The following is a 21,995-nucleotide window of genomic DNA, read 5'->3' as shown; positions in this document are numbered from 1 at the left end:
CTCTTTCCCTGGTCATAGGACATGCTAAGATGGGGGGGGGGGCTGAAAAGACCTGAGTGGGAGATTGAACCTCATATACTCTACTCTAGGTTTGACTTTATGTCTGACCTTTTCTCACCTTAATCAAACTTGGATTAGAATACATGAGATTCAATCTCCCATTCAGATACTAACCAAATACCTGACCTGTGGGGTAGTGATGACTTTTGAACTTTAGATTATTGTTGCAGTGGTACTCTTAGCATATGATAGAGAATCCAGGAGAATCTCACAACAATACAGTGTTGCTAGAAACTCCCACACACATAGTTATTCTGAGGATAAAGCTATGATTTTTGGATTTCAAGTCCTCCAGTTACTGGTCAGACTGGCAGGGGCCTTTGAGAGTTATAGTCCAAAAAAGTAACTTCTCTAAGAACTAGTTTAGATCATGCTTCACATTGATAATATTTCCATAACAAAATGCTTTCTGTTCTCTCACAATACGCACTGAGGCTTGGCTATATTTATGGCTTTCTATTTCTTGCAGATATTGATGAGTGTGCCTTAGGGAGGCATTCATGTCACACTGGCCAAGATTGTGAGAATATTATTGGCTTCTATCGCTGTGTAGTTCAGTGTGGGCTTGGCTTCAGGAGAACATCAGATGGACTGAGTTGCCGTGGTATGGAGATGGCTTATGATTTTTAAATAACATGAGACTATATTAAACAATGTTTCAACAGAGCAAGATTGATCCCAGGATGTAGTGAGAAGTGGATTGAAACTGAGATATTAGTTGCAGAATGCTCCTCTAGGCAAATTTCAATATGTACTTCATAACTGCAATGCTGTTCTTGGTAGATGGCATCCATTTTGTCACTGAGCTTGAAAGGGACAGGATGAGGCAAAATGTTCTTCCAGCCCTAAGACCTCTTCCTCAAAAATAACAGATTAGAAAATTCCTTTTTAAAAATTGCAACACCCAGAGTCCCCTAGTTAGCATGGCTATTGGAAATGTCATCCACAAAAGTGAGTTTGCCAGGTCCTGTGGAAGTGGAGAACCAAAAGACTAAAGTGGGGATTAAATCTTTCCACTCTTGACAATTTCTTTTGCATCCTCTTCATTTTATGTTTGGGAACAATTACCAAAGGGTTTCAAGTCAGAAGTGTTTAAAGTCCAAACATTTTCCACAGATGTTAATGAATGCCAGGAGTCCAATCCTTGTCATCAACGATGCCTCAACACCATTGGAAGCTTCCACTGTGGATGTGATCCAGGATATCAGCTGAAAGGGAGAAAATGCATGGGTAAGAAGTAGTGTATAAATGGGACTATACTTTTCCCCCCTTAAGAGCGATCATTTCTCCCATTGTGATCATACTTCACAGTCACTATTTAGAATGTACATTTAAAAAATGTGCCTTTGGATTCTGATTCTTCTTCCCCACAGAGTCATTTCAGTTGCAAAAGGGTAGATCACCTTTCATCCTTGAAAGGATCCATTTTGCAGGAAACTGGAGGTAGAAAGGGTGTGTTGTCTTTCCAGTGCTTTGAAAAGTTACTTTTTTGATCATATCTATGCTGGCTCAGGGGGATTCTGTAGAAAAGCAATGGTAAATTAACTAAGCTCTTGTTGTGTACTGCAGCCCTTTCTGGAAACATTTTTAAGAGACACTCCAACACATGCAGTGTGTGATTTCATGCAAGAAGTACAATTAGTTAAGCTATTTCACTTTTTATCTTTTTCAAGATGTGAATGAATGCAGGCAAAATGTATGCCGACTTGACCAGCTCTGCAAAAATACACGAGGTGGCTATAAATGCATTGATCTGTGTCCAAATGGAATGACCAAAGCAGAAAATGGAACATGTATAGGTGTGTATGCTTTGTATTCAACTTTCTATTCAAATACCGTAGCAGAGAACTTTGACTTTTTCAACCATATTTGTGCACATCAGTCATGAATTACTTCAGTGGTATCATAACCCAAGGGATGTGGTGGCTCAAGAGGCTGACTCTGTTGATTGCAAAATTGGAAGGTTGTCGATTCAAGGCCCGGGTGCTGGATGATGGGGTGAGCTCCCATCACTAGTCCTAGCTTCTGGCAACCTAGCAATTCAAAAGCATGCAAATGCAAGTGGATAAATAGGTACTACTCCAGTGGGAAGGAAATAGCATTCTGTGCAGTCATGCTGGCCACATGATCACAGAATAGTCTCTGACAATGTTGACTGGCTAGTAACAGAGATTAACACCGCCCCCTGTGGTCAGACACGACTTGACAACTTTGTCAATAACCCAAACAACATAAACATAAACAGGAACACTACTTATGAACATCTATGTGAATCTGCTAAAGATTTAGATTCTTGCTTGAGAAATTACTAAGGGGATTACCTTGGAGGTCTTTAAGCAGAGGCTAGATGGCCATCTATTGGGGATGCTTTGACTGGATTTCCTGCATGGCAGGGGGTTGGACTGGATGTCCCGTGCGGTCTCTTCCAACTCTATGATTCTATGATTCTACCACACAAGGGTGTTTTTGCACTGTAATCATGCTGCTCCAGAGACTAGGAACCGGAGATTGATGACATACCCATTTGCTTCAAGTAGACCTTGCAATAACACTTCTGTAATGCTAGAACAATGTACCCCTGCACAATCGTGTGAATGTAGACACATTGGTTGTTATTGATGGGTATGTCTTGTTAATGCAGTATTGCACTATAATGATGGTATAACAACAGATCAGCAACGGATGAGTGACTGTTCACATTACTGTACTACACTCTTACAGTGCTGCTATTCCACTTTTACTGCTCTGGCTGCCTCCTGTTGCATTCTGGGGTTTGTAGTTCAGTGAGGCCCAAGAGCCCTCTGGCTGAGCCCCTCCCTCAACTGCAAATTCCAGAATGCAACAGGAGGCGGTCAGAGCAGTTAAAGTAGAATAGCAGCACAATAAGAATGTAGTGCGGTAATCTAGCCAGGGACACAAAAAGCAGAGGAATCATACGCTGTAATTCCACTTCAATTCCATCTCTAGCCCACTGTAATCTCCTGAATGTTTTAACTTTCAAGATGATGAAAAAAATTCTATTGGTCTCAGGGGAGAGTTAAAATTTGTAGACATGGTGGTGGTTTGTTGTTTTGAAATTGTGTAAGTTGTACAGGTTGTTTAATTAAACCACAGTAACTGCTGGCCTGGTGCATGAACTTTTAAAAATTGGAAGCCTTGTATGGGTTGGCTGCCTCTTTTTGTTCAATCAGATGGTCCTTCTATCTAAATTAATCTCTCTCAGCTTTCCTCACCCACCCTTACTGCTCACCAGTCTTCCTTCCTGAGTTTGCCAGGATGGTCTTGGGGCTGGTATTGACATCTTCATGGCTAATAGTGCTAAGGGATGTCAACATCCATGCTGAGACCACTCTGCTGGGAGTGGCTCAAGGCTACATGGCTTCCAAGACAACAATGGGTCTGTGCCAGCGGGTATCAGATCCCACCGCCTAAACACAAAGGTTCATAGTCTGGGGATACTCCTGGACTTGGCTTTGAACCTGGAGGCCTAGGTCTCTGTGATGGCTGGGAGTGCTTTTGCCCACTTAATGCTTGTGCTTGAGACATCAGATCTGGCCACAGTGGTACATGCTTTAGTTACATCCCATTTTGATAACTGTAACACACTCTACATGGGTCCACCTTTAAAGAGTGTTTGGAAGCTTCTGTTAGTACAAAGAGCTAAAGTTGAAGTCTTAACCGATGCAAGCTACAAGAAGCATATTACCTCCTTCTTGGTGGCTGCCCTTGACTCTGAAACTCCTTTCTGAAGGAGGCCAGAATGGCCACCTCTCTGCTATGCTTCCGTCATCAGGCAAACTCCTTTTTATTCTGACAGGTTTTTAAGGCAGATAGTTTTAAAGAATAGGCTAATGATGCTGCATTGTTTTAAACTGAACTGCTTTTAATAGTTTTTTAAAAGTTTGATCTTTTTAAATGTAGGTTTGAATTGCTTTAATGCCACGAATAGTTTAATTGGATTTTATTTATTTATTTATTTATGGTATTTGATTTTAGTGTTCACTTTTTTTAGTGTTTTTAGTTGTATTGTTCTTTTTAAATTCTAAGCCACCATGAATCCCAGCTTTAGGAGAAAGGTGGGATACAAATAACAACAACCTTTTATTATTTACACAAAAGTTGCAAAAATTTGTAATTTGCACAAAACAACCCTCTTTCCCTTTGTGAAGCAAAGTACATACAATGCAAGCACAAAATAATAAGAATAAATTTAACAATAATTACTATTACTCTGCGTTTGCATTGTATATACTTTGCTTGACAGTGGGAAAAAGTTGTTTTGTGTAGAGACATTTTTGTGCAAATTAGAGAAATCTCAACAAAAGCAAAGGACTCCTTAGTGTGGTGTCTCATTGCAGGCAAAAACTTTTGTGGAGCCTAGCAATTGCTGCACAGGCGATGTGTGTGAGAACAAGAAAAACTGTAAATTATGGATGAAATCCAACATGGAAGATGTAGCTACAATGACATAGTTAAGTTCCATCTAACAATTTGACCAATAATTAAAAAAAACTCCTTAGAAATCAGGCTGCTGTATGAACCAGAAGTCTGAAGTGCTGGTGAGTGGAGAAAGATGCATCCAACCCCTTTCCACCGTGAAGCTATCATGCTACTGTTGTAACAGCTAATCACACTGTGGCTCTCTAACAGAATAGAGCTGGACACATCATCCTACAGCACCTGCTCACCAGCACCTCAGAACTCCTTGGTTGGTCTGGCTGAATGGCTTCTACAGTAGTTTTGGAAGGGCATTTTTGATAATCATCATTTCCATAACCATAAATGTGAAGTACAAAATTGATGAGGTTGTAAGTCTAGCGTTCAAAGAAAAATGTAGTGGCACTTATTATCTCTGAAGAAGAAGGAGAGAAGAGATGGAAATGAGCAAATGTAGGCTGCCTGAATCACTGTGTCCTAATAATTAAGGTTTCAAACAAGGATAAAAACCCTGTTGTAACAAAACTGCCAATTTTTGAAAAGTAGAAAGCGATAAAAATGCAGTTGGTGAATCCATGGGTGACTTTGTAGATGGGCTGTATGTGAAGAAAAAGAAATGCATGCTTTTACATTTCTTTAAAATTTCCATACACAAGTACCTAAAGTACCTTTAAGATTTTGTGTTTCTTGCTAGATATTGATGAATGCAGAGATGGTACCCATCAGTGTCGATACAACCAAATATGTGAAAACACAAGAGGAAGTTACCGGTGTGTGTGCCCAAGAGGGTTCCGCTCGCAGGGAGTTGGAAGACCCTGCATAGGTAAGTTGGTCATAGGAATCAGACAAACATTAACACCATTCTGATACTCATCATTTCCTTTTGGCTGTAACGTATGCCACAAAAATTGTCTAAGATGCAATACTTCTTGAAATCAGCAGACTGTAGTGACAACTAATTGAACCTTCAAGATCTGATGGAGGGGGGTTGCATTAAAAGAGTAGCTGATTTCAAGTACAAATGCATATAATTCCCAGTGAGTATGCTATTAACAATAACATTTATCACATACTTAAGCTTGCATGTGGCAGAAAAACAAAAGTGCATTTTATGACATACTCGTTACATGATAATAAATTCAGGGCAAATCTTGATTCTGCATATGTCCTTGCTTTAGTTAGTTCCTTAATTGGTGGCAATTTCTGTTCTTTGCCTATAGGTACTAGATGATGCACTAACTGGGTTTGTGTGTGCCAGCAGTCACATATCATTTGAATATTGGATTTTTATTTCACAAATAGCCATCACAGTAAACATACATACCCAATCCTGGGGGACATATTTTAATTCTCTGCCCCCTCACCTGGTTCCTTGAGTGGTCAAATCCAAGAGTAGGCAAAATCTAGCCTCTAGCGATAAGCTTAATGGTTTGGCCGAAGCCTGGACAAAAGTGTTTGATTGCCTGGGCTTTGTTAAGCCAAGGTGTAGGATAGCTTGGTCAATGCAGTTGGGTCTGACACAATCGGGGGGGGGGAGACAAATAAGTAGATGGGTGGGTCGTTGATTTGATCACCAGCCCATCAAGTGTGAGACCAAGAACAAACAGCCAGCATTTTATAGCTAATAGCTCCCTCATTAGCAGCTCTCAAGCTACCTTTTGGGAAAATCCAGTTATGCTAACATATGTCAGCACAGATTGTGTGTACATGTATATTTATATATATTTAACAATACTAACAAATGAATTCAATTAAGCATGGTTTTAGTTTAGCATAAGAGCATAGCATGGCATCTTGCATGTCTAAACCTATCTTCTGTCATGCATTTAATCCCCCCCCCCATCATTTTTTCTTGTGATTCAGAAAAGCATGTAATTTGTGGGGATGGGGATGGAAACAGGAAACTTGCAGTATAATTCTCTTCATGCTTACTTGGAAGTAAATATTGTGCTTGGTGGGGTTATTTCAAGGTAAGTGTGGGCAGGACTGAAACTCAGTCTTATATTAAAGAACGCTCAGGGGTGTTTTGAAGCTGTTAAAGATCCAGAAAATTGGGCTACCCTGGCAAAATTAGAGAGTGAAAGTAAATGATAAACAACTCAGAACTCTGTTTTGTTCTTAATGCATCAATAAACCATTACATTTGTTTTGAGATTCCCCTCATTATGCTGGTCCAGAACTGACCTCTCTATGTGTATTTAGCAAGCCAAGATAATTGCATAGATTGACATCCTGTTAGTGACATATGCAAGTGTATGCATGTCTTTCTCTCTTTTTTGGGCCATTGTGTAGGTTGGTATTCTTTCTCTCCCTCTGCAGTGATGAAAGACCCTCCTCCCGAGAACTCACCTTTCCACTATTAGAGCCCCCTTTCATAGCCAGTTAGAAGCTGGTGAAGGGCAGTTGATTCAGAGGAATCCCATAGTCAGACTCCGAATCCTTACATCATCTTCCAAGAATTCTGAAGAACCCAGGCAGATTTCAGTGATGATATAATCACTCTGTAACTGGCTGTGGGGACATAGGACCTTATCACACGAGGCACTTACTGCTGCCCAAACGTTGCAGAAGCACTGGAGGTGTGATTGTCCGTCACGCCTCTCTAACATAATTGAGGCTTCCTGCTTTCCTTCCATCACTGAAGTGTTCATAGGGAAGCTTTGGAGAAGCCATTTTTGAATAACAGTATCATCCGTTATTTAAAAATGGCTTCTCAGAGTCTTCTCCACAAACGCTTCAGCAACGGAAGGAAAGTGGGAAGCCTCAATTACGTTACAGAAGCGCGACGGACAACCACACATCCAGTGCTTCTGCAATGTTTGGGCAATGTTTGGGCAGCAGTAAGTGCCTCGTGTGATAAGGTCCATAGTCAGATGTTTTTGTTCCTTTCCTCCTCACACACACTCTGCAATGGTCACTGAGTGGCCTTGGACATAGAGGTATTACAGTGAAATGGTGGGATGGTGATGGGAGCCATTATAGTTCCACCTGCAGAACATTTACGTCACACTTTGTGATGTAGGATCTCAGCCATGGTTTTCATGAACTGTTTCACAGGAAAACTAATGCATGCACTGTGTCATAGCCCTGCAAACCACAGCTTTGTGATTTCAGAATCACATCTGTAATTTCAGTTTGTTCCACAGACTGATGTGCTTTTTGTGTTTTTTGTGTGTTTTTCCCTCTCCTTCCCCTTGTCACATGATTTGCTGCTTTGGAATCATGTCACATGACCAGATATTAATGAGTGCGAACAAGTGCCTAAACCTTGTGCGTATCAATGCACCAACAGCCCCGGCAGCTTCAAGTGTATCTGTCCCCCTGGACAACATTTATTAGGCGATGGCAAATCTTGCGCTGGATTGGAGAGGTTGCCAAATTATGGCACTTATTTCAATAGCTATAACTATGCTCAGTTCTCCCCTGTGAGAGACAACTATCGACCTCAGCAATATATCAGGCACTCCTCCAATCTCTACAGCTCCTACTCAGAGTATAGGAACAGCAGAGTTCCAATCGCCAGGACTAAAAGGAATGTTAGAGAGACTTGCCCTGAAGGCTATGAGGCAAGAAATAACAAATGTATAGGTAAATGTCACATATGTCTATGTGCGTTTGTGTGTTGATATCTATGTGTTTATAGTTTCTAGCTGTTCACTCGTTTTACTGTCAGGTTGCTTTTATACACAATTATTGTGATTTTGTAGGATGCTTACAGTACAGTTTTACTGACTTAATTATATACACTTTACATAATAAAACTTTACAACAACCTGTGTTATTTGGGTGCTATACAAATTAAATAAAAATGTACAAACAAAGAATAAAACGGATCAGAAGAGGGGAGAAATTACATAATAAAACCAGAAGTAAAACTAACACTAAGGATAATGGTTAATTAGAAAGACTTGAAAGCATTCCTTAAAATATATAGGCTGTGTTTGCTTCCCAAACGATTGAAAAATATTTTGCAGAGCCCACTCATTTTGTTACTTACTATATGTGTTTAGATTATTTTAGGTTCCCTTTGTCCCTTTTTTGGAGTTTAAAAAAACCAAATAACATTATTTGTGCCAAACTAATTTCATATCTTTGTGAACATGGGGCAAACACACATTGTAAAAATAGACCACCAGTTATGGGCAAAGTGGAAATGTTATCATTGATGTGGATATAGCACTAGATCTTTGTAGATGGTATTGGACTATGACTATGGAGACCATGGTTTGATTCCCTGCTTGGCCATGGGAAACCACACACTCTGAGTCCCAGAAAATCCTGTGATGGGGTTGCCTTAGGGTTGCCATAAGTTGGAAATGATTAGAAGGTACACAGCAACAACAAGAGAGAAACACAGTACACAGCCTGGTTAAATGTAGTTTTTGGAGGGATGTCCAGGAACAATGATAAAAATCAATGTTTAGCTCCACTTCTCTTTTTATGTAACACAGACTATTTTTTTAATGGAAAAATTGCTGCTTTGTTATATAATTTATATTATTCTTTTATTAGGATGGAGAATAAGACAAGGAACTGATATAATTTATAGGACTAGCTATTGGGACGACTTTAGGAAGTAAATTAAGTATAGTATAATAAGGTTTATGATATATATAACGTATGGGATGTGATATGGAATGTGATATGAACTATAGAAGATAATCCTGTTTTTATTAGTTTATGCAGAATTGTTTGTTTTAGAATTTGTTATATATATATATATATATATACACACACACACACACACATATATATAATAAAGTTTAAAAAAGAAAAGAAGAAAGAAGAAGAAGAAAAAAGAAGAGAAAAGTAACACAAAGTTTCTATAAAAATAGGAACAAATTAATTAATAATTAATCATATTAGATTTCTGCCTTTCCAATATAAACGCTAAACCTTACTTTATTTATTTTTTATTGCATTTATACCTTGCATTTCTCATGGGATCCAAGGTAGTTTGTTGTTGTTGTTGTTTTGTGTGCCTTGAAGTCATTCCTGACTTATGGCAAACCTAAGGCAACGTTATCATGGGGTTTTCTTGACAAGATTTATTCAGATGGGATTTGCCATTGCCTTCGCTTAAGGCTGAGAGCATGTGAGCTACCCAAGATCACCCACTGGGTTTACTGAAATTTAAAATGAGATTAAATTAAAATCTTGTTTTACAAAAGTTAAAATATAATTTAATAATAATAATATTAAATAATATTGTTATTAAAAGCACAGTTAAAACATAATTACACATGCAAGATTTTAAAAAATTAAAGAAAGCTAAAATAAAATACAATTCATCACACACACTACTGCTAAATAATTTAAATATCAAAAGCCTATATGAATAAATATGTCTTCATCTGTCATCTGGAAAGAGCAGGGAAGGGACCAAACAGACTTCCCCCTTTTAAGGGATTAACATTAACAAATTATTTTAAAGAATCTAATGGCCATTTGCAGCCTGTTTCTTTTCCACTTCCTTCTCAGCTCTCATTTTAGGAAGCAGGCAAGGAATAAGTCACATGTGAAGGTTTGGACATCTTAACAAGCCATGGGTGAAGTAAACCAGAATTATAAGCCAGCAAATAATCCTGGTTTCTAACTGTAGGTTGAAGTGGTTCAACAAACAGTAACCAAGAATTCATCAAACCACAACCTGGTGAAGTGGATTCTTTAGTGTAAAAAGGATATGTTCATCCAAACACAAAACAGACATGTGTTAGTTGATATGACAGTAGTGGATCTTGGACACACGTTCTTCCAGGTTTTCAAGCAGTACCTCCCCTGCTCCCACCACATTCTGTGGATATAGGTACAACAACACTTACATCTGTACTGTATTTTAAAATCCATTTCACATGATGTTAGTTTTCCTCTCATAGTTAAGTCCAAACTAAAAATATGGTGTTGGTTTTAACCCTCCGTTATTTCTTAAATTTCTGCATATTGACCTTACGGGTTGCACTCTGCTAGTTTGCTACAGTACCCACCCACTCTCAGATGTTGCCCAATCTAGTAATAAATAGTGTTGTCTAATTTTCTGGGTGTAAGAAGTTGAGCTCATTGAGGGTGTGAGGGAGGCATTTGTGCCCAATGAGAAATGTGCCCCCAGGGTGCCATATATTAGAACAGCAGTTCCCAGAAGACAAGAATGACTTTGGCATTGGTAATGCTGTCCCCACTGTGCCAGCTGGTGTCAATATTTTGAGTGGATCTTAGACACTGTGAGCCATGGCTCTCAGATCATTTCGGTCACTGAACGGTATCAGTTTTATATTCTCCTTTCCTCCTGTTTTTGAAGAGATTGCTTGTGCAATTGTTATCAGGCCTTTAGAAAGTTGCATGTAAAAAGGAGTCTTGAATGTAACAGGATTGTTTAGATTTGCCAAACTAAGAAAACACACAGATTCACACAGTGCATTAATCTTATATGGCTTAGGGTATTTGTGTGGAGTGTGTGCATGTTGTGTGTGAGAGAGACAATTTAATTTATTTTCTGGAATTTTTCTCAAAAATATTTTCCATGTTCGTTTGCCTCTTGAACATAGTATTTTAATGTTTGGTGTTCTGCTTTTAACAGATATTGATGAATGTGAGAGCCGAGATACTTGTCAGCATGAGTGCAGGAACACCTTAGGAAGTTACCAGTGTCTCTGCCCATCAGGTTACCGGGTTATGCCCAATGGCAAAACATGTCAAGGTAAGAAAAATATACAAAGTGTTAGAAGAAAGATTAGATGAATGTGCTGTCAAGATAGATATATATAATCATAAAATCATAGAGCTGGAAGAGACCAAAAGGGCCATCCAGTCCAACCCCCTGCCATGCAGGAACTCTCAATCAAAGCATCCCCAACAGAGGACCATCCAGCCTCTGCTTAAAGTCCTCCAAGGAAGGAGACTCCACAATATTCCGAGGGAGTGTGTTCCACTATTGAACAGTCCTTACTGTCAGGAAGTTCCTCCTAATGTTGAGCTGGAATCTCTTTTCCTGGAGCTTGCATCCATTGCTCCGGGTCCTGTTCTCTGGAGCAGCAGAAAACAAGCTTGCTCCCCCCCTCAATGTGACATCCCTTCAGGTATTTAAACAGAGCTATCATATCACCTCTTAACCTTCTCTTCTCCAGGCTAAACATCCCCAGCTCCCTAAGTTGTTCCTCATAGGGCATGGTTTCCAGACCCTAAACATCTTAAAGTATTAATACAGTGAAGAATGCTGATAGAAAGAAAACTCATTTGAGATGTGGTGCTGGTGTTAAGGATACCATGGATGGCCAAAAAGACAAACAAATGGGTCCTAGAACAGATCAAGCATCTGATCACTCTCCCTGAAAGCCAAGATGACTAAATTGAGTCATCTTGCATCTTTCCACTTTCCTACATTTTTCTTCCTACTGAACTGAGGGGCCTAAGTACCGTGAAGACACCAGATCCTGTCTGATTTTGAAGGCTAAGCAGAGTCAGTCCTAGTTGTTACTTAGATGGGAAACTGCCAATGAATACCAGGTGCTGTAGGCATTATTTTAGAGGAAGGAGCTTGCAAAACTACCTCTGAGCACAGTGGACACTACTTATTGGTGGGCTGGCAATCTGTAGATTTGACCAGGCACAGATTGCTATGTCCCATATTATTCAATGGCTGCATGGATATGCTGAATCATCCACACAAACGTTGCCACTATTGAATAATATGGGGAGTATCTGTCTGCATTTTTTGCCATCTGCGGGGAATGGGCAGAACCAAACCCCCCAGATGGAAGGGTCCACTGTATCCTTGACTAAGGATCTTTGCGCCGGCCTGGGACTGTACTAGGGTTGTGTGGGGGCTGAGTGTTTACACGCTCAGCAACCCTACTGTGCACCCTGGCTGCCATCATCGCACATGCCCATCCATACATGGTGCATCATGATGACGTCCATGCGGTGCAGTGCCCAAACAGCACAGCACCATGCGGATGTAATCATGGTGCACAAGCGTGCCAATGGTGCCCCATGCACAGCCTAAAAAGAACCCACCAGGGAACATGTTCTTTTTAGGCCTCTTGGAGGCCATGGCGTTTGGTTGCCGTGGTCCCCATCCGGGGTAGAAAGGGGTGGCGTCTCACCACCCCTTTCTGCCAATCTGTCTAGGCCCTAAGACAACTCTATGAAATTTATGGGGTTGTCATATGTCCAGAGATGACATGAAGGCACACATACACACACACACAATTATGCTCATTTCCTTATTCAACTGGGATACAGCTTTTCTGGAGAGGAAATGTGGGGTATGCATTTCTGAAATAAGTGCAATAGATCATAAACATTAAGTAGAATAGCATTATCAAAACATAGCATAACCAAAATAAAACATAAAAACTTTATTAAGAGGAACATGCCATAAGAACATGCTTTTTGAAGCTCCTGTTGCTTGTGCTCCCCAGAAGGCTGTCCATGACCCATTTCAGTCAGGGTTTTGTATAGGTCACTCCACTGAAATGGTTTTGACTCATGAAATAAATGATATTCTTGTGGGTAAGGTGTAGCATCAAACATCTGTATTGATCCTGTTGGATCTTCCTGCAGCCTTTGACACTTTGGACCATCAGATCTTATGGTTACAGTTCGCATCACTGGAAATAATGGGAAATGCTTTGTCCTGGTTTAAATATTTTTAGTTTGATCATTCTTCCTATTTTGTTTTGGGGATTTATGTGAAAAGATTTTCCTGCAACTGTTGGGGTGCCATAAGGATCAGTTTTGGGTCCTCTTCTTTTTTTCTAAATTCTGAAGGGGGCTTCCTGATTCTTTGGTCACATAAAGACATCCTGATATTATGCCCCCTCCCGGTCTAACTGATTTTTATAACATCTAGTCCATATTTATTGGATTATTTTTATTCTAATACTGCTAGCACATCTGAAGTTTATCTGTTTATGTAATAGGTTATTAGTTAGATATTTAAGTAAGAGAAAAATTATATGTTTAAACTGATTACTTAAAGTGTTTAGTCTAGACTCCTAGAGAAAGGAATAGAAGCTCTCTGGAGTCCACCAGCCTGTAACAAGCAGTTTGTTTTTTTGTGTGTGTGTTTGAGCATTAAAATTGTTTATACCTTCAGAACAAGTGGGAAAACATAATACAAGATACAGTACATATGAGAGCTTAAAATCTTACAGTACATAAGCTTGAGAAATTTTGGGTTTTTTAAATATCCGACAACATTACTTGAAAATAATTAATTGCTTATCTGATTATGTGGTTCCTTTTACTTTTAATCAGATATAGATGAGTGCCTTGAGCAGAACATCTACTGTGGACCAAATCACATGTGTTTTAACATGAGAGGAAGCTATCAGTGTATTGAAACACCTTGTCCTCCAAATTATCAGCGAGATCCTCTTTCTGGGTATGTCTCCCCCCACTAATTCTTTATGTTTTTACAGATTTACTTTCTGGTCTTGTAATGTAATATAATACAGCATTTCAAACACAGTCAAAAAACAGATGAGGTCATTCCATTCTTATACTTTAAAACTGATCATCATGACTTCCTTCATAGCTCTTCCCTAAATCAAAAATGGTTCAAATTATGCACTGCCTGAATTACTCCAATACTGGCACCACCATATTTTCATGGTACTTTGCTCCAGTATCCTTCAAAGAAACTTGTTGACTGACCTGACCTGTGTTTAAAAGCTCTTCAAACACAATTAAAAAGAATATTATTTTGGGGAGGGGGGAGTTGTAGAATCACAAGACAATCAAAGTTTGATATCATAGAACACCAGTCTTGGAAAGTGAGATATTTCAGCTCCAGAGATGAGATAGGTCAGGCATATATTGGGAGGGGGCATGAATGTTTGGAGATGTCTAGATCCTTTGGCTCCCCAACCTCTCTTTGCATTACCACTGTATCCTCTCCCTGTCCTTTGACAGCTAGGTAGGTGGAGGATTTCTGAAATAAGATCTCCTTCTCCAAGGGTGGCTCTCTTTGTCTCGGTTCCCAAAGAGGGAGATCCAGTATACCCTATTGCATCTGAGATACTTTCACGGGGTCCCTAGGACACTGACATTGTAAATGGTTTGAATAATTTCTTCAGTGGTCCTTCCTCTATATCCCACTGTAATCTCTGAGATGAAAGGTATCTCAAATTATACCCACCCATGAACTAAGTTTGAACGTTAGTAATATCAGAATGGTTTCTTAAAAAAAAAAAAAAGACCTGGGCCCCTTTCACACTAGTGTGTTTGCCCTGGGTAGATCTGGGCAGATCTTGTAATCCCAATACAGAATTCTTCCGGAATGATGTTCCCATTAACTTTACCCCGATTGAACTCCCCGGTGCAATTTACTCCACTGATGTTCACACTGCTTCACACACGCATATTCTGTCAACTTGTTAATCAAATGATTTGCATATTTACTTCCTCTGATGTCAATGGTGGCATGTCATGCAGCCATTCGCCAACAGCATGGGTGCTTTTTCCCCTCCTTTTTTTAAAATGTAGCATCAAAGTTTGCATATTCTGTCAACTTGTCAAATTTAAAACCTCCAGTGGTGTGTGTGTGTGTGTTGTGTACCTTCAGGTCGTTTCAGATTATCCCCCCCATGACATCTCTCCTATCCCAGTGCCTTCCCTCCTCTTCCCCCCAATTGCCATCTCTCTGGTCCGAGTGCCTTCTCTCCTCTCCCCCCCCCATGCCATCTCTCCGATCCCAGAGCGAGGTTTTGTCCTCAGAGCAAGGTCCCCTTCGCTGGCCGTTTACCTCCTTTTCCACCCCAAAGCAAGGTCTCCTTCCTATACGCATATATGGAGCACAACCATTCACACATTCTATCAATCTAAAAGCACCAGCTTTCACATAATCTGTCAAAACAAATGTCGCTTGCGAAGCGAAATGGTGCAAGAGGGGAGGTATGTTCTGCCTACTGCCCACCCTCTGACCCTGATCCCTCCCCTGAACTTGACCTGATCATGATCAAGGCCATGTTCACATTCACTTTGCACTGGATTTTCCAAAAGGAAATGGGGGAAACCCCGGTTTCAAATAGCCCACGCTGAGGGACATTTGCCCTGGATTGGGTGTGCAAGACCCCGATCTGGGTGTGAAAAACCCGAGGCCAGTGGAAACACTCCACTTTTAATACGGGGTAGAAACTGGGGTATATGGTAGTGTGAATGGCCCCTGGCAGCACTCATACATTTCCTCATAAACTGCACTTAAGGCCTATGCTGTTGTGCCATGTTATGATTGATAAATGTCTTTATGCTTAATATATGCCCTATGCTGCATTGTTTGAAGTTCCTGCTTAATGTCAGCTTGGTGATCTACTTAAAAAACGCTCCTTAGTTCCAAAATATCTCATCCTTCAGAAATCACTGTTGGTTGGATCCAGTGACTTAAACTATACAAATACTTCTATAAAATATAGAGTTGCTTTAACTACATCACTAATTTAATGCAGTCATGAGCCTTCATAGTTGTATGTTTTTATTTTATTTTATTTTATTTATATGCTGCCTTTCTCCCAGGATAGGACCCAAGGTGGTTTTCATAACAAATTAAAAATATTTACAAAAAGTTTTGAAACTCATTTAAAATCACCGTAGTAAAATATGATGAAACTGATTAAAAACCATAGAAAGTTAAAACCAGATAAAACATAACAATATTAAGAACCTTCCCTGCTTAAACATTAAAAAGCTTACTTAAATAAAAACATTTTTGCTTGCTGGTAAAAGGAAAGCAGGGAGGAGAAGGGAGTTCCAGAGGATGAGAGCAGCCACTGAAAAGGGTGTCTCTTGTGTCCTCACCAAGCAAGCCTGTGATGGTGGCGGGACTGAGAGAAAGCCTTCCCCAGATCTTAAAGTTCTGGTATGTTCACATGGAGAGATACAACCTTTCAAATAGTCTGGACCTAAGCTGTTGTTCTGTTCTGTTTTAGGTTCTGCCTGAAGAACTGCCCACCCAATGACTTGGAGTGTTCTTTGAGCCCCTATGCCTTGGAATACAAACTTGTATCCCTCCCTTTTGGGATTGCTGCCAATCAGGATTTAATCCGACTAGTTGCCTACACTGAAGATGGAGTGATGCATCCAAGGACAACTTTCCTCATGGTAAATGAGGATGCAACAATCCCTTTTGCACTCAGAGATGAGAACTTGAAAGGAGTGGTGTATACAACCAGGGCTCTGCAAGAGCCAGAGACCTACAGAATGAGAGTTAGGGCTCTGTCTTATAGCATTGATGGAGCCATCGAATATCAGACAACCTTCATAGTCTATATAGCTGTGTCTGCCTATCCATACTAGGAAAAACACTGCTGAGAGTAAGTGAAGTATGTTAACCACATGCATTATATGTGCTGCTGGGTGTCAACACTTCCAGAATGACTGCTGCCTCATCTTAAAACAGTTGCAGACCTTGCAACTTGGGGGGGAATGGTGCTATGTTCTATCCTTGTTTCTTCCCTCTGGCTGCCAAACTGTTGCAATCATTCCATCTTGACAAAAATGACCATAATTCATGATTCTCTTGGAATCTTAACCACTTGCTTTATTTATTACACTGGAGCAGTCACTTTCCAAAGATTGTTCTGCTGACTCTCTGTAACTAATTAGAAATAATAATTTAGATGGTCGTGTAGGGGTCAAAAATGGTAGGCAAAACTTCTCTTTCCTCCCCCCGCCCCCCACCATCCAGTTGTTGTTTCCCTACCATAAAAAAAAACAGAGCAAGTTATATTTCTTACAAAATTGCAAGAAACATTTTTAATGACATAACATTTTTGTTCTAGCAAATGGTGGAGATGCACTTGTCTTTTCTGACCACAGTGAGTGCTGCTTTTTTTTTTTTACATTAAATGAAGACACCAATCTCATTCCAACAGGTAACAGGTAACTTTTAAAGACAGTAGTGAGAGTGATGTGAATGCTATTATGGCTGTTGCATGTATGTCGTAGAGCAGTGAACATTATCTGCTACTTTGAACTTTGAAAAAGTACTTGTTTGGACTGCATTCCAAGAAACCTAGGGAGCCATGGTCCCAAAACTAACTTTTTCTGAGCTACGTCTGCAACCACAACACAAACAAGCCACTTATGATCTTGGCACTCTAACCAGTACACTTCATGTTATACATCCCTTTCGACAACTCTTTGCCACATCCAATCATTAACTTTCCAAGTGCATGGTTTAAAAAGGTCCTTGGCATTTGCCGTCTTGGGACTTTTTGACGGTATTCTCTTCCTTCCCTTACCTCAAGAAAAAGAACAACAAAAATGCAGTGTGAGTCATTGGTGCCCTCAAAAACAAAACAAATCAAAAACTATATACTGTAATTGCCTCTTACACAGACATTATAGGAGAAACTGTTACTCTACTGATTTAAAACATTTGAATTCCTTGTTTCGCTATTCTTAATTAAGTGCTTTAGACTAATCCCCCCATTTTTCTCCATGAAACACCATCCCACTTGTATTCATGACCTAAAACGTAAATTAGAATCCATAGTGAACTGTGCAACCAACCAATTTCATCTTTTTCCTTCAAGGAATGACAGTGATCTTAGATTAGATGGAATTTTGCCTACCCCAATTCTGAATTGTTCGAAAGAAAGAGAGAAAGCAAGCAAGAAGAGGTCTAGCAAGTTTGATCTAGCAACGTGTTAGGTGTCAATACACTGTATAAAGTGGTAACAAACTCTGGAAGTAATTTGTCAAGATGTATTCTATTTTTATGAAAATATGTATGTATATATAAAGTTCTGTTTGCTTATGTGTATTTTCTATGCAATATCAAAGAGGGTTTTTCCCCCAAAAATGAAAAAAGTGTTTTACTAAAGAGTGTTGTTTACACATTGGAAATAGCCAAAATAAATGTTCACATTCTTCTTTTTTTATTAAATATGGAAAGATTGCTACAAAGTGTTTATTATTCAATGTTCTCTTATTCTTTTGAACCTTCTAGATTAATTTACAGTATTGTCCAAAGCTATAGGTAGATTATTACAGCTACAACTTCCTCACCATATTATGGCAGAAGAAGTGGTGAGGAAATACTGTATATATGTACATCCCCATGCAAATACACTACAAACTCTCCATCTCATGATCTATTGAATAGTGACAATGACTAGCACAGTGTCAGCACACTGGAACAAAATTGCAGAGAAGGAAGTATGTAGGAATTTTTTAAAAGCAGGATATGCGGTTAGATACTACATAATTCAGAGCAGTGAAAATTATAAATGAAGAGGTCACTTCCACACCTACACACACACACACTTTCAGTCAGTACTTCATATACTAGCATAGTAGCTGCACTGCTGCACCTGGATCTGAATGGATTGTTCCACATTTACAAAGAAGAATAAAATTATATCCGAAGAGTCTGCATTCCATCATTTCCCCATCATATGAAATGATTCTCTACCAGAACCTGGTGTAATTCCAGAACTGCATGACAGTTCTTTTGGTGCTGAACACTGAGATACATTACTACTATAGCCTAAGCTCTATTGGTGGTAAATGATGCAGAAGATCATACACTCAATGAATCATTCCATTTCACTGATGGGGTCCAGCATCCCCTCACAGCCAATGGTAGAACTGGGTTCCCAAATTAAGGGTTTTATGGTACAATGCAGGTAAGTTGCATTTGCAGCAGGATTATAGGGCCTTCAGTTGGAGCTCATTGCATGGCATCATACCTAATTTATTGTTCTTTTAGGAGATACAGTTTTAAATGCATTTCTCTGTATTAACATACAAAAAAATCTGTTATTGACTTCAGTTGCACTGTCATGCTGCTTTGGGGTGGTCAGTGGGCATAGTTTGGGTGGCGAGAAGGAGTGGACATTACAATCTGATTTGTGGGGCAGACAGTCCCAAATGCTGTGTGTGACAGGATTTTTGCACAAATTGTTCCACAAGTGCAAAAAAGGAGAAATTCTGACTGTATAGTGATTTTACAAACAGCCCTGTAGCAGGAGAATAACCTGGTGTTAAGGGTCCAAAACACACTGCAGAAATAATCCAGTTTGAAAACACTTTAACAGCCCTGGCTCAGTGCTAGGGAATCTTGGGAATTGTAGATTAGTGGCGTCCTGAGCACTCTGACAGAGAAGGCTAAACATCCCATAAAACCACAGTTCCCAGAATTCCCTAGAGTTGGTCCAAGACAGTTAAAGCAGTCTCAAACTGGATTGTTTCTGCATTGTGTATTGGACCAAGGTTCCACTTCTAACCAGACTAACCCATGGCTGGCAACTGAATTCCCCAACATTGGCTATGTGTATCACTCCTCAGCCGAGGTTAATGGAAGATGGACTTCCAAGGGTATTGTGCAGAAGCAAACAAAGGTCTCATACAGACAGGCCAAAATAAAGCTGCTTCGGGTCACTTTGGAGGTATGCTGTTTAAATGAGGCATGCGTCCTAAGAGTCCAGAATCCACGCTAAAGCCATACTCCAGTCCTAAAGACTGGAGCGCAGCTTTGATGCAGCTTCTGGCCTCTTAGGACGCATGCATCATTTAAACAGCATACCTCCAAAGTGACCCGAAGCTGCTTTATTTTGGCCTGGCTGTATGAGGCTAAAGAAAACCAAAATGTGCAAGCATGACCCATTCTCCTAATAGCTATGAAAATTATACAAGTAGGCTAGCAACAGAGGAAAATTTGCTTTTCCAGTCCATTCTCAGCCTTGAAATCCTTAGGTAGGTTCAAACTGCCAACGCATCTCACAAGGTCACTTGTACAAACTTACTCTTTCATGCCTCTGAACAGCTATTAATGTTTGGACATGATGCCAGCAAGGATTCCAAAAGTCATCGGCCTAGTGGCAGAGGCATAATCCAGTAGAAAAGCTATCCCTTAATTTTTTCTCTCTCCCCCATCTCTGGAAGATTTATGATGCAAAGCAATGATTTGAAAGCTGTAAATCCCAGGAATTTCAAATCCAAATTCATCATAGGGCAAACTGATTTTCCAGACTAACAAAGCTATGTCTTCAATTTCTATCTCCAAGACGTGCATGACTGCATCACCAAAGATTGGAACAAAGACATTGACATTAATTACATTAAATTAAGACTTAAAAAACAAACAGAAAATACAGTGCCCCCCCCAACTAAACTAATTTCCCCAGAACCATTGTGGGAGACACCATTTTTATTTGCTGTCTTATTTCTTCTCCACATGCTTTCCTGCCTCCTTTCCTCTGCTCACTGGTTTTTCACTGAGAGGTAAACAGGAGATACTATGAGATCCAAAATAAAAACATTGCCCTGAAATAAAAATTCAGTCCCCAAATCAAATTTCCCTTCAATCCCCAAGCATCTAGCATTGTGGAAACTTAAAACTTCAATTATCCATTTAGAAATACAATTCAGACATCCAAAGAGAAGGGCAGGCAAATTTATCAAGGTAATGTGAACACAGCAAGGTGTGAACAATTTTCGGCATTTCACTCTGTAATGCTAGAAATTTGGGAGCTGAGGGAAAATTGCAGTGGAGGTGGATTTGGAGGTACAATGAACCCATTCTCTACAGCTACATCCCTGAATTCAGGGATAACAGATGAATACATAATACAGATTGAGGCCCGTTACAAACGGGCATAAAGTACGGACTGGGTCCGTATTAGGATTAGAAAGGGGTGTCCCTTCCGGATGCCTCTAACCCTAATACGGACCTAGTCCGTACAAAATGGCGGCGCCCGTCCCACACGGGGGCCGCCATCTTTACGTAGCAGGCACGCTGCATCTGCACGTCGCATGGCACTTATGACGCTGCGAGTGCGCCATTGGTGCCTTGCAGCATCATATCCGTGCCACAAAGAGAAGCACCATTTTGGCACTTCTTATTTGCAGCGTGGAGGAGCCCTGCAGTTTGGCTGCTGCGGTTCCTCCGCGCTGCAACCGGCAGCGGTGCGAGACCACCCCTTCTCGGAGGTCTGTAACGCTTCTGAGTCTCCCTTATTTGAAATTCCAAAAAACAAAATACTCCAAAATTGTCGACATTAGTGGCTGAGATAGTGACACCTTTGCTTTCTGGTTGTTCAGTGTACAGAAACTTTGTTTCATGCACAAAATTATTTAAAATATTCTGTGTAAAATTAACCTCAGCCTATGTTGTATAAGGTGTACATGAAACATAAATGAACTTCATATTTAGACTTGGGTCCCATCTTCAAGATATCTCATTATGTATATGCAAGTAGTCCAAAATTCCTCCCCCCCCCCAAAAAAAAATCCAAAATCCATACACTTCTTCTCCCAAGCATTTTGGATAAGGGAGACTCAATCTATACTATAATCTGGAATCATACATGGCAGATAAAGGAAGATTCAAGACAGATAAAAGGAATACCATCTTCACATGGCACATAATTGGCCCACACAATTCACTATCACAAGTTGTCTATTTGGATGGCTTTAAAAGGCTGTCAGATGATTTCATGAGGATGTAGTCTATTAATGGCTTCTAGTTAGGGTGAATGTTATTTGTATAACATATT

At 39.9% G+C, this 21,995-nt stretch overlaps 1 protein-coding gene across 1 annotated transcript in view; it reads left to right on the top strand.

Moving 5' to 3' along the window:
- HMCN1 (hemicentin 1) overlaps window positions 1-18,402 on the top strand; it is a 275,643-nt gene extending 257,241 nt beyond the window's left edge. Inside the window, 8 exon segments of the mRNA XM_042463441.1 lie at window positions 530-664; window positions 1,177-1,290; window positions 1,734-1,859; window positions 5,192-5,320; window positions 7,735-8,085; window positions 11,072-11,191; window positions 13,753-13,879; window positions 16,422-18,402. Of these exon segments, the coding sequence (XP_042319375.1) occupies window positions 530-664; window positions 1,177-1,290; window positions 1,734-1,859; window positions 5,192-5,320; window positions 7,735-8,085; window positions 11,072-11,191; window positions 13,753-13,879; window positions 16,422-16,788 (1,469 nt within the window). The 3' untranslated portion in view covers window positions 16,789-18,402.
- Window positions 18,403-21,995: the final 3,593 nt, after the last annotated feature.

This window comes from Sceloporus undulatus, chromosome 4, assembly GCF_019175285.1.
Source record: "Sceloporus undulatus isolate JIND9_A2432 ecotype Alabama chromosome 4, SceUnd_v1.1, whole genome shotgun sequence".
NCBI lineage: Eukaryota > Metazoa > Chordata > Lepidosauria > Squamata > Phrynosomatidae > Sceloporus > Sceloporus undulatus.
The sequence above is the reverse complement of the archived record's forward strand: the minus strand, read 5'-3'. Positions and strand labels throughout refer to the sequence as shown.